At 40.4% G+C, this 14,398-nt stretch overlaps 1 protein-coding gene across 1 annotated transcript in view; it reads right to left on the reverse strand.

Annotated features, from left to right (window-relative positions):
* LOC125458531 (heat shock 70 kDa protein 4-like) overlaps positions 1-14,398 on the reverse strand; it is a 72,416-nt gene that overhangs the window by 53,873 nt on the left and 4,145 nt on the right. Inside the window, exon 2 of the mRNA XM_048543885.2 lies at positions 1,829-1,886. Within this exon, the coding sequence (XP_048399842.1) occupies positions 1,829-1,886 (58 nt within the window). The remainder of the gene's footprint in view (positions 1-1,828; positions 1,887-14,398) is intronic.

Here is a 14,398-nt window from a genome sequence, read left to right on the forward strand (position 1 = left end):
TCCCATACAAGTTGAAAAGAAGAATTTCTTCTTTCACCAGGGTTATTATTTTTAGCAGAGATAATGGGAACTGCAGAGGCTGGAGAATCCAAGATAACAAAGTGTGAAGAAATGGTGAGAAAATTCACAAAGCTGAAGTACAAAGGGATCTGGGAGTGTTGGTCCAGGATTCTCTAAAGGTTAACTTGCAGGTAGAGTCTGTAATTAAGAAAGCGAATGTAATGTTGTCATTTACCTCAAGAGGGTTGGAATATAAAAGCAGTGATGTGCTTCTGAGGCTTTATAAAGCTCTAGTTAGGCCCCATTTAGAATACAGTGTCCAATTTTGGGCCCCACACCTCAGGAAGGATATACTAGCCGTGGAGCGTGTCCAGCGGAGATTCACACGGATGATCCCTGGAATGGTAGGTTTAACGTATGATGAACAGCTAAGTATCCTGGGATTGTACTCATTACAGTTTAGAAGGTTGAAGGGAGATCTAATAGAAACATACAAGCTAACCTATGGTTTAGAAGGGGTGGGCGCTAGGAAGTTATTTCCGTTAGGTGGGGAGACTAGGACCCGTGGGCACAGCCTCAAAATTAGAGGGGGTAAATTTACAACGGAAATGAGACGACATTTCTTCAGCCAGAGAGTGGTGGGCTTGTGAAATTCATTGCCGCAGAGTGCAGTGGAGACCGGGACGTTGGATGCCTTCAAGGCTGAGATCGACAAATTCTTGATCTCAGAAGGAATCAAGGGCTACGGGGAGAGGGCAGGGAAGTGGAGTTGAAATGCCCATCAGCCATGATTTAAATGGCGGAGTGGACTTGATGGGCCAAATGGCCTTACTTCCACTCCTATGTCTGATGGTCTTATGAACACAGCGGGCCAAGCAGCATCTCAGGCACCCTGTCTGAAGGGGGGATCTAGGCCTGAAACGTCAGCTTTTGTGCTCCTGAGACGCTGCTTGGCCTGCTGTGTTCATCCAGTTTCACACTTCATTATCTTATTATTTTTAGCAATTTTGTTTCAGTGCATTGGCAGTTAGAGACCAGAGTTATTTAATACATTCAAAGCTGAACTAGGTAGACTTTATATCTGTAAGGGAACTGAGGCCATGATTGGATCAGTCATGATATTATTAACAGGCAGATCTGGCTCAACAGACCTAATGGCCTACTCCTGTTCCTTTTTTAATATATACAATCTTATGAAGTACTGTTACTTTTCTTCTGATCTCTATGGGGCAGTTCAGTTTCTTTTTTAAAAAATTTGCAGAAATTGAGAACATAGAATGGCAATGTACAGTTAAGTTACTACAGTCATTGTTGTAGCTGTTTAGCCAAATGGTAAACTAGGAAAAATGAATTGCAATTCAAATGCGCAAAGTAGCATTTTAAGAGTACTTTTCTGCTCATAATTATTGGGTGCAGCAGATTCAGATGTGGTAAGCTAGTTTGTTTGGTCTGGCAACAAGTATCCTCCTCGCACAAGGTCTACATTTATGGTAAAATGTACCTGGTTCAAATAAAACAGAAATCAGAACCAGAGACTTCCAAGACAAAAATGGAGTATGGTTTTTGCAAACAGCACATTCTACAGATACATGACCACAATACTACTTAGGATAACCAGATGCAGCTCTTAGAAGAAGCATGAAACATTATTTGTGGATTTAATACAGATTCAGGAAATTTTGTTGCCCTTCTTATATTCCAATTCTCATCCCAATTGACCGGTATCCCAATGACAGCGGCTAGATTACAATTACATTACAATAATATGACTATTGCACCTTCTGGTATTTTCCAGCTCTTGGTAAAGAATACACTGAGCTCTTCCTACCTGAGTTTTGGCAGCAGCTCCAAATGAACGATTTCGGGGTCCCAAGGACACACAAGACCTGAAATTTTAAAAAGAGTGCACAATTTAACTGTTTGGAGGCTAACTTGCACTTTATTTGTACAGGAGATGCAGCCAGCTGTAGGAGCAGGAACCACAATAATTCACTTCCTCAATGATGGGAGGAGTGGAGTACATTCGTGCAAAAAAAAACACATGCCAGAAACACCTGCAACAATTTTCAGTCTTGCTTCTTAATTTATCTCATCTCAGCCTTCAAGATGTCTAGGGCAAAATATCAGTTTTCAGTTAATTCAATTCACTCCACTGGATATCAAATAATTGAAGGTACTGATACAACAAAGGCTATGAATATAAGAAATAGGCCAATTGGCTCAAGCCTTCTTTTCCATTTTTTGAACTACAGAAAAGATACAGCACAGAAGGGGGCCATTTAGCTCATCTTGTCCATAGTGACTCTAAGGTACCCAGATGCTCTTTCTAATCCCATCTACCTGTTCAAAGTCCAGGTATACCTTGAAAGAGTTTAGGGTCTCTTCCTCCAGCATGAACTCGGGCAACAAATTTGAAACATTCACTGCCCTCTGTATAAACAGGTTTTTTCCCCTCACATCCCCTCTAATTCTTCTGCCACTTAGCATGAACCTATGACCCTGGTTTGTGAAGTCTCTGCCAACAGAAATACGTTCTTCCTGCTTATTTCTACCCCTCAATTTTGTATACCTCAAACATGCTTCCCTCAGCCTTCTTTGTTCAAGGTAAGCAATCCCAAACTCCCCAAGCTCTTCATGTAGCTACAATTTTGCAGCCCTGGAAACAGTCCAGTAAATCTCCCCTGCACTCCAGAGCAACTGTTTCTTTCCTGCCACACTGACATTTTATTTTAACATTAAGACTCTGTGCAATGTAGATTGATGGACAAGTTATTGCTATTCTAAATGATGGGTAGCAAGCTACTGTCAATCCTTTAGGAGCATACTGCTGAGTCTCAAGAGGAGCCTCTCAATCACACAGCATATAGCAAGTAATTAGGAAGACAAGCACAAGTTTGGCCTTAATTGCAGAGGCGATGGAATATAAAATACTGAAGTCCTCTGTGCAGTTGTATAGGGCAGTGGCAAGACAAGATCTCTAGTACCTGTACAGTTTCTATTTCCAAAGATGCAGATGATGTACAGGAATTCAAGTGTTAATATAAACCTAGGCAAAAATTTCAGCTAATATACATACTTAAAGTATAATTTTGTGAATCTCAGTTCAACAAGTTGTTATTAACGGTTTGTTTGCAGTTGTGTGTAACGTGCTTTTAATAATGAGTTCCCAGGAATGAGCTGACCTGAAGTTACTGATATTCCTGCCAATTTCATTAGTGCACAGTATTTAGTTGCAGATGTCTATTACTAACCAACCAAAAATCTAAAATTTCTGCTCTATATTCTCATACATTTGCAAATAATATTGTTAGTTAGTCCTGCTAGACTTTTCTTCACCTGGATTCCAAGTTTTAAGCAGACAGCTGTTCAGTTTGGAAAGGTCAACAAGAGAAAGCTTCTTTATATAAAGTAAACACTCAAAAGATAAACTATTGACATTCACATCAATTAGTTGCAAAACCTACAAGTGCATTCTTTACTACTTCGTACATGTCTGCCTTTTTCTTTGAGGTAGTACATTCTGGGCTTGAAAATGTTGAAGCCTTATTTATGAGTTACTGGTAAAGATAATACTTTTCAGTAAATTTAACACCACTTTACTGCAGTGACATGATCTTCCCACGATTATAGCCAAAACAAAGTGAGCGAAGAACAAATTTTGAACTTGTCTCTACCATAATATCAAATGGTTTACAATACTTGGATTTAAACTGCAGGTGAGTTACTGAATTTTTTTTTGCAAATAGACAATAAACAGAATGGGAGGGGAAAAAAAACATGCTAGTTTCATTTCAAATGAGGACAGATACTTTATTAAACTAAAGCTAAAACATTTTCTAATAAAAACTCCAAACCGAGAATTACTTAACCTGCTTGGCAGATAAGTATAGTGACAGCTAAAGACCTGTGCTGTGGGGTTCTGGACAATGGTCAATTAATCCAATCTTTGGGCGAGTTTTGGCCTTGAAAACAGCTGCCACATTTTTGTTATAAGATGTTATTTTGACTTTGAATAAAATGAACTAGCCCATTTGGAGGTACATAAAATATAGCTTGGTTGTAAACTGAAGATCAAGTATAACATATCAAACACTCAACTTTGACTGAAAGTATTTACAACTGAAACGTGAATGGTGGAAATTCTCCACATGCCTGGCCATATCTGTTCAAAATCACTTTCAAAGAGGAGCCATATTTGACTCATTTTGTTCCACACATGCTTTCAAAATTAAAATTCATCTGAGATACAGAGGCATTGCTAACTGGGCCAGCATTTAGCGTTTGTCCCTAGTTGTGGAGGTTAGGTGCCTTCTTGAACTACTGCAGTCCACATGCTGTAAAAGGTAGTAGTTCTGGGATTTTAACCCAACACTGAAAAGGAGTAGCAGTTTATTTCCAACTCAAGATAGTGAGTGGCTTGGAGGGGAACATGTGGGTGTTCTCTTATCTGTAAACTTTGTCGTTCTAGATGGAAGTAGTTGCAGGTTTGAAAGGTGCTGTCTAAAGATCTTGGATGAATTGCTGCAGTACATCTTGCAGATAGTACAAATTGCTGCTACTGATCGATGGTGGAAGGGGAGCATGTTTGTGAATGTCATGTCAATCAAGTGGGCTGCCGAATCCTGAATGGGAAGCTTCTTGAGTGGTACTGGAGATGGACCTATCAAGATAAATAGAGAGTATTCCATCCTGACTTGTGCCTTGTAAAATGGTGGACAGGCTTTCGGGGAAGTCGGGAGATTACCTGCCACAGTATTCCCAAATTTCTGACCTCCTTGCAACCACTGTTTACATGAAGAGTCCAGATGAATTTCTAGTCATTGGTAACACTGACGATGTTGGTGGTGGGGGATTCAGTGATGGTAACACCAATGTCAAGGGATATTGGTTAGATTGTCTATTATTGGAGATAGTTATCGTCTGACAGTTGTGTGGTGTCATTGTTACTTGCTACTTTTGTTAACCTAGGCCTGGATATTCTCCAGATCTTGTTGCATTTGAACTTGGACTACTTCAGCATCGCGGAGTCGCGAATGGTGCTAAATACTGCGCAATCATCAGCAAACATCCCCATTTCTGACCTTTTGATGGAGGCCAGATCATGGAAACAGCAGCTGAAGATGTTTGGGCTTAGGACACTCTTGCAAGGATCTCGCGCAGCAATGTCCTGAAGTTGAGATGACAGAGGTTCCAACAAACACAACAATTTTGTGTGCCAGGTATGACTTGTGGAGATCTTTTCCTAATAACCATTGATTCCAGTTCTGCTAGGGCTCCTTATTGCTACACTTGGTTGAATGCTACCTTGATGTCAAGGCACGTCATTCACACCTCACTTCAGGATTTCAGTACTTTTATCCATGTTTGGACCAAGGCCATTGAGTTCAGGAGCTGAGTGGCCCTAGCAGAATCCAAAATCCAGATCAGAGGTTATTCCTCGCCAGGTGGTGATTGACAGCATAGTTGATGACACCCTCCATCACATTACTGATATCAGAGAGTAGACTGACTGGGCAGAAATTGACCAGATTGGATTTACCCTGCTTTGTGTGTACATAACATACTTGGGTAGATGCCAGTGTTGCAAGTGTACTAGATGAGCTTGGCCAGGGAACTGCACATTCTGGAGCACAAGTCTTCATTTGTATTGCTGTAATGTCGTCAGGATCCATAGCCTTTGCACTATCCAATACCTCTAACAGTTTCTTGACATCATGAGGAGGGAACAGAATTGCTAAAGACTAGTGCCTGTGATTCTGGGCACAACTACAGGAGGTGGAGATGGATCATCCACTTGGCACTTTTGGCTGAAGTCTGCAAATTCTTCAACCTCAGAGAATCAGACAGCACGGAAAGACCTTTCAGTCCACACCAAACATAATCCCCAACTAAGACTAGTCCCACGTGCCTGCTCCAGGTCCATATCACTCCCAGCTTTTCTTATTCATGTACTTATCTAAGTGCCTTTTCGGTGTTCTAATTGTACCCACACGCACCACTTCCTCAGGAAGTTCATTCCACACGCAAACCACCCGTTCTGTAAAAAAAAATTAGCCTTTCAGAGCTATTTTGAAAAATCACCCTTCCTCACCTTTTTGCTTCCTAATCTTGAAATCCCACATCCTAAGGAAAAGATGACATTTAACCCTATCTACATCCTTCATTATTTTATAAACTTCCATAAGGTCACCTCTCAATCTCCCACACTCCAGCGAAAAAAGTTCAAGTCTATCCAGCCTTTCTTTATAACTCGAACTTTGCATATCCAGCATCATCTTGGTATGTCTCTTATGAACCTCTCCAGCTTATTAATATCTGATAAATGGGTGACCAGAATTGGACAGTATTCCAGGAGAGGCCTCAACAATGTCCTGTACAACCTCAAAATGACTTCCCAACTCCTTTGCACAAAGATGCTGGGCTCTTCAATTATTGTGGATGAGAATATTTGCAGACACTCAAGTTGTTTAACTGGCACCACCATTCACAATTGAATGAGGCAGGATGGCAGAGTTTAGATCTGACCCACTAGTTGTGAGATCACTTAGCTCTGCCATTTACTACTGCTTATGTTGCTTGGCATGCAAGCAGTCCCGTTTTGGTAGTTTTAACAGGTTGACACCTCATTTCCAAGTACACCTGATGCTGTTCCTGGCACACCCTCCGGCACTCTCCACTGAGCCAGTCTTGATCACCTGGCACAACTGTAAGGGTTGAGTGCGTGATAGGCCAGGCCATGAGGCTGCAGACTGTGCTGGAGTACAATTCCACTGCTGCTGATGGTTCATAGCACTTCATGGATGCCCAATTTTGAGTAGCAAGATCTGTTTGAAGTCTGGCCCATTTAGCATGGTGACAGGGCTACATAGCATGCAAGCTATTCTCAGTGTGAAGGCAGGACATCAACTCCACATGGACTGTGCAGTGGTCACTCTTGCTGATACTGTCATGGAGAGATACATCTGCAGCCAGCAAATCCGCAAGGATGAAATCACCACCTACTACAGACCCAGTCTGGCAGCTGTTAAAAAAGATGTGACCAGCTTGAGCAGTACTGCTGCTGCCAAACCTCTTTTTGGTTGTGGACAGTGAAATGCTCCACCCTTAGTCCACCTTGTCACCCTCAGTGCTTCCTCCAAGTGTGTTCAACATGGAGAAGTACTGATTCACCAATCGAGAGAGGATGGTATGAGCTAATGAGCAAGAGAATCCCTTGCCCATGTTTAACCTGAAGCCATGAAACTTCAATATTGAGGACTCCAAGTGGAACTTCAACTTGACTGCATACCTCTGTACCTCCACCCGTGTGCGGTCTGTCCTTCTGGAGAAAGAGGGCATCTCCAAGCATGGTGTTGCCTTTTTTCTGCCTAGGTTGACGCTAGGTAGTCCATCCAGTTTCACTACTTTGTTGAAATTTCATAGCAATGCTTACGACTGAGTGGCTTTTAGGCCATTTCAGTGGGCAGTTGACAATCAACCATATTGCTGTGGGTCTGGAGTCACGTGAAGACCAGAACAGATGAAGATGGCAGATTTCCTTCCCTCAAGGGTGCTGGTGAGCCAGTTTCTTTTGACAATCAATGGTAGTTTCATCGTCATCTTTACATTGTTAGCTCTAGACATTGAATTCAAAAGTCAAGTTTTGTTCCTTCTCTAGTAGGAACAGTTACATATTGATTAAAATTTTCTTGAACACATTCAACAAATTCCTCATCATTCAAATCTTTAACACTACGGCAGTCCTGGTCAATGTTTGGAAAATTACAATCTCATTATTCTTGCATATGAGATAAATCGCTACATACTTGCTCCTCAATTTCTGAGGAGGATTGGGAGGCCTACAGTATAATCCCATAAAGGTGATCATCTTTCTTATTTCTAATTTCAACCCATATATGGGGCTGGACAGTCCCTTAGAAATGTTCTGTTTAATTAAAGTATGATGTTTTCCTTGATCAAAAAACACTATTCCACCTCCTCTTTCTATCCTGCCTCTAAAAATCAAACTCAGGACATTGAGCTGCCAGTCCTGTCCTTTCCATCAAGGAAATTTCTGTAATAGCTATGATGTTCCAGTTGCACGTTCCCATTCATGCCTGAAATTCATCAGCCTTACCCATAAGACCCCCTTACGCTGAAATAAATGCAGCTTAATTCTTCAGTTACATTCTTCTGACTTGCTCATCAGTCTTTGTTGATTAACTTGCACTTTTCTGATGCAAAACCATCCACATTCGTCTATTTTCATGGCTATTTAGCATCCCTGCTTCCGATCCCTCTCTAAGCTAACAGGCTTCCTTAAACAGGACTAGCAAATCGTGATATTGGTCCCTTTCCAATTCAGTTGAAACGGATTACTTTCGAATCTGTCTTTTCTGTCCCAAAGGGGATCCCAATGATTTAAACCTGAAATCCTGCACATTGCACCACCTCTTCAGCAATCATCAGCCCATCCTTTTATTCCTTCCTGAATGCATCAGCTTGAGTGTAATTGTTAGAAAATTATTTTTCAACGATTTCGGTGAATTCCACGTGAGGAGTTGGAAATTATGTAAATGTAAACTACGAGAAGCAGATAGAGGGAACAGGCTTAGGCAAAATTAATTATTGCATAATACATTTTAGGGGTGTTAGGAAAGGTAACAAAAAGTTATTCAAAAAACAAAATGCCACAGTAGTGATATCTGGGGCAAATGTTCACAAATTGAAGGTTGTAGGGCAGATTGTAAAAAAAGTGATCAGTCGTTTGCGGTCTCAGGCTTTATAAACAGATGCACACAGTGTAAAAGGAAAGTTATAGAAATGAACAGCGCTAAAGCAGCTGTTGGCCTCAAATGGAGTACGAGCTCAATTCTGGGTACTGCACTTTAGGAAAGATACAAGATTTTGAGGGGTGCAAAAATGAATCAAGAATAAGTGCAGGAATGAGGAATTTCAATTATGTGGACAGGTTAGAGAAAAACAGAAACAAAAACAGAAGTTGGACAAACTCAGCAGGTCTGGAAGCATCTGTAGAGAGATGAACTGAAGATACACCAGACCTAAAACATTAACACTAACACTTTTCTCTCCACAGATGCTGCCAGATCAGCTGAGTTTCTTCAACAATTTCTGTTTTTGTTTCAGAGATCCAGCATTCACATTCTTCATTTTATCTTATAGTAGACAGTTCTTTTGCTTGGAAGAGAAAGTTCACAACAGATATGTGAGAAGTGAGCAAAAATCACAACTTATCCAAATACAGTGCACAGAGAAACTATCCATATTTGTGGAAGCAGAATACAAAGACTGTAAGGTGAACTGCAAGACAGCAAACATGTACAAAATGATTGAGTTCTGAAAAGGACTGCATAAGTGTTGAGGAGGCAGATTCAATTGTATTTTTCAAGAAGAAATTGATGAGCCTATAACAGGAAGCAATTTACAGACTAAAGGAAAGGTTGGTACAGATATGCCCTGCAGTCATATGGATGTGGATTGGCCAAATGGCCTCTTTCTGGGTTTTAACAATTCTTTGATAATATCTTTCAGTCTGCTTTAGATTGCATGACAAGTACACTGGCCAATCTAAAATTAGTTATTTAAATTTATAAGCTCTTGGATTTGAAAACATTAATAAATAATTAACTACGGTTAAAAAGCAAGCTATAACCCTTGGAACACTGACCATTTCCAATGCCCGAATATCTTTAAACAGCAGCTTTACATCAAAGGCTAACATGGTCATTCTTTAATGAGCTCCAACCTCGAATACCAGAAAACCAAATGCAGTATCACTATTAAATATCCACTCATCTGTGGATCATATACAGCTACAGGTTGACTAAAAGGCGGCACATAGGAAATATACTATGGATTGTTTAGATGTGTTTGTCCTGACAGATTGAATTACTCATTCACTTGTCTGTTCAATGAATGAAACAGTGTCAACTCAGTGAAAACAGATTTGAGTTTTCTCCTCACTTGACTTTTCATACAATTGCATCATACAAATTCACAGCCTACTCTGCTACTGAACATCCATTCACTTTTGCTCAGATAATGCGATGGTCATGCTAGTTTAATATCAAAAGCTCATCAGTTTTTATTCTACATAAATCTGGGAGTGCACATCCAATCAGTCTGATGCACTCATCTAAATGAATAGCAAGATATCTTTGCTTAATTCAGCATAGGTATGTAACAATACATATTTGTTTTATAACATTGTGATAAAGCATGTAGAAGTTGAAGCTTTTTCTTTTGCACTCAGAACTAGGATGCAAGAAACAAACTTGAAGACAGACACCACTTTATACAGCATGAGGTGGTGTTTGGTTGGGTCACCACTGGTTATGGCAACACAGCAAGAACAGTTATCTATCACTTTTAATTCTCACATCAGGAAGGTAGACACTGATTAGCCCGGACTTACCACGCGGATACAGAAGTGTTTGGTTCTTGAAGTGTTATTGTCCTTACCCCTGGGCCAGGAAGCTGGAGTTCAAATCTCACCTGTTCCAGAGTTGTGAAATAACTGAACAGGTTTACAAGGTTTTGGAGTAGATCTGTAGCTCGGGTTGTGGGTGTTGAGATTGGTTGGCTTGCCAAGCTGGTTTGTTGTTCCGCAGACGTTTCGTTACCGTGCTTGGTAACATCCTCAGTGCAGCCGCTGATAAAGCGGTGCATTTTTCCTCCTGGTTTTTAAAACTATGGAGGAAACCCGAAGTGAGGCAATCTATTGCAACAGACCCCAGAGTTTTAAAAACCAGCAGGGAGAGCACAGCAATACTTCAGAGGCTGCACTGAAGATGTTACCAAGCACTGTAACAAAATGTCTGTGGAACAACAAACCAGCTCAGTGAGCCAACCAACCTCAACTGCTCAGGTTGATGAGAAAATATCTACATGACACCCCTTTATGAAAAAGGTGCAATATACATAGAAATTACTTTGCCTGTATAAAACCAGATCCTGAGTATTTACATTTGTAGCTTCCAACACTAGCATATCAAAGGCTTTACATCCCAACTACTGGAGGTCCGCATCACATAACACATCTTGATCATTTGCAGCAGGCAGAACGCTGCTTGTACTCAGCCAGACTATGCTTGTAAACCAGGAAAGGAAATCCTCCAATCTGTATAAAACCCATTAACTTATACAGCTTGTCCTAAAAGTTACACTGGAATTCACTTTCAAGATCCAGTAGGCTTGTAGTGTAATGCATTCGTCCACTTGACACAAATACTCAGGACCCTGTTTTATCTATCAAAAAAGGTATTTAATACATTAAATCCTATTTTCCAGAAAAAAAAAATAGGGGTAGTGGAGAACTCTGCCATGTGAATATAGCAATATCTGAACCAATCAAAATCCAGCTGCCTGGTTTGAGATTTATGGTCAATAAGTAACTTCTTGTTGCATGTCTATGACAATGATGGACCAGCCAATCAGCATGCTCTTAGTGCGAACAAAATAGTGTCTCTCTAACGAGTACAAGACTTCAACTTTTGGCCTCCAAATGTATAAATTTTTATTTTAGTCTGTTTGTACACTTTCTGTAAATGTATAATTGCTGTGGCTTTTTGATCAAACTAAGAATGATAAACCAAACCATCAGAAGCCATTGCAAGTTCTCACTGAAATTTCTTGACTCCACAACTCAACCCTTCCGAAAACGGCCATTTCTCTTTATGACTTTTGCATGAGGAGGAAAATCAAGCACAAATCCAAATCTGTTCACATAGTACATTAACTTAACTGGTACAAAATTCTGAAAGTTCTGAAACAAAAACAAGAAAAATATAACACATTGGAAATGTACAAGAGATAGTGGGAACTGCAGATGCTGGAGAATCTGAGATAACAAGGTGTACAGCTGGATGAACACAGCAGGCCAAGCAGCTCATGTTTGCATCACAGGACAGTAACATGACAAAAACAATAAAACTTAATGGGTTGGATCATTGCCATTAATAGATACAATTCATGATGCTTTAAAGGATATAACATTTGCCTATCCAATAAATTCAATTAATGTATAGAATGTATGTGAATGCATAGAACAATCATGCAATAGTTCATAAACTTAATGACAAAATTCAGTCAATTAGTCACAAGATTAAAAAAGGACGAATACCTGAAGATCAGTTTTTACAGCACAGAAAAAGGCATTTGGACCTAATACACCCATATCAGTCATCAAGTGCACTCTAATTCCGATTTCCCAGCACTTTGGCCCTCGGACTGGATATCATGGCATTTTAAGTATTCATCTAAACAATTCTTAGAATGTCCTCAGAGTTCATGCCGATACCACCCAAAACCCTCTGGGTGAAAGTGTGTCCTCAATCCCCACTAAATCTTGAAACTGTGCCCCCGATTACTAAGCCCCCTAGTAAGGGGAAATATTTCTTCCTGCCTACCTGTGTGACCTTCAAAACATTTTAACACCCCAATCAGAACACTTGCTCAGTCTTCCTTGCTCGAAGGAAAACAATTCTTGCCCATCGTGTCTCTCTCCATAGCTGAATTGCTCCAGCCGAAGCAACATCCTGGTGAATCTATTTAGTTGTACAATCACAAGTGTACAGCATGGAAACACACCCTCCGACCAACTTGTCCACGGTGACTAGATATCCTATATTAATCTTAGTCATATAGTCAGCATTTTGCTCATGTCCTGCAAAACCTTTCCTATTCATATACCCATCCAGATGTCTTTTAAATGTTGTAATTGTACCAGCATCCACCACTTCCTCTGGTAGTTCATTCCATACACACACTTGTGAAAAAGCTGCCCCTTAGTTCTTTTTTTCAATCTTTCCCCTCTCACCTTGAACCTACGCTCTCTAGTTGCATAGGAGTGCAATCACATCCATCCTATTATGCGGCAATCGGAACTGCAGTGCTTTTCAGCTTCATCATAACTTCTTTGCTCTTACATTCAACAATCTTCAGTCATAAAAGAAAGTATCCATATGCTTTCTTAACACCTTATCTACCTGTTCTGCTGCCATTAAGGTTCTATAGACATGTATAAAAAGTCTCTTGATACTCTGAACGTCCTCATGTCCTGCCATTCAACAAGTGCTCATCTATCTGGTTAGTCCTCTCAAATGTATCACCTCTCATTTTAGGAGTAAATCCCATTTCCCACTAAATCAGCCTACCTACGCAGTCTAAGGTTTGCCTCCTTACTACACTAATTTCTACTTCATGTGTGAGCTTACATCATGATACCTCCCATATTCATGTCTATGCCATCAATGTACACAACAAAAGACCAAGCATCAAACCTTATGGTATATCTCTTGGCAAAGATTTCTCATCACAAAAACCCCATTCATACATCTCCCCGGAAGTTCTTCAAATTTGACTGTGAACATCAATTCACAGCAAGCAGCAGCAAACCTATAGAGAAGAACGGTCTCAAAAGTCATCGGCTGGCACAACATCATGGTCCAAAAGGCCTGTACTGTTCTGTGTTCTATATAAGTTGGCCCGTTACAGAATTGTTTTGGCAGATACACCATCTGTCAAGGTCCTATTTTGCCCCAGACTGCCCATAGATCCACAGACAATTTATGGCACAGCAAAGAAACCATTCAACCCATTATGACAGCATGTTAAAAAACAAAGCTAGCCACTCATTTTAATTCTACCTTCCAACATCTGTTCCATAATCTTTAAGGTTACAGGACTTCAGATACAGACCAGAGTTCCTTGTAAGTGACGCGAGGGTTTCTGCCACACCAAATAAGGAGGAAATCCAGGTACCCACCGTCCTCAGGGTGAAAACGTTTGTCCTTACGCCCCCCTGTAATCCTTCCAACATTCACCCGAAATACTCCCTGATAACCAAACTCTAAGGAGCTCTTTTCCTTTCACAGCTCTCTTCAAGTCCCCCAATTAAGTCACCTCTCACCATCCTCTATTTTGATGAGAAACAGCTCTATCCAATCATTCTTCGTACTATAACTTTCAAGCTCTGACTGTGTTCTTGCAGATCTCCAAACTGCCCGGAACAATTCGGTCCTTCCTCAAATGCAGATCTATCAACTAGGTTTCAGCTGTAGTCCAAATAATTTCTTATAGTTCCAGCATTATGCCCCTTCCTTTGTATTCTATGCCTCACCCAGAAGAAAACATTCCACATCCCTGCTTTACCATCTCATCTACCTACCTTGCTATCTTCTGAAGGCCTTTTGGATATGCACTCTAATGCATTACCTTGTTTTCCTTGATTTAATTCAATTTGTCATTTTTCTGCCCACTCAACCAGACCACTGATATCATTCTGGAATTGACAGCAATCCTCTTGACCATCAATTACAATGTCTTTTTTCGAGTATTCTGCAAAATTCCCAATCATGCTTTTCACAGTTAAGTCCAAACCATTAACTCACACAAAAAG

Source organism: Stegostoma tigrinum, chromosome 13 (genome assembly GCF_030684315.1).
Source record: "Stegostoma tigrinum isolate sSteTig4 chromosome 13, sSteTig4.hap1, whole genome shotgun sequence".
NCBI classification, from domain to species: Eukaryota; Metazoa; Chordata; class Chondrichthyes; order Orectolobiformes; family Stegostomatidae; genus Stegostoma; species Stegostoma tigrinum.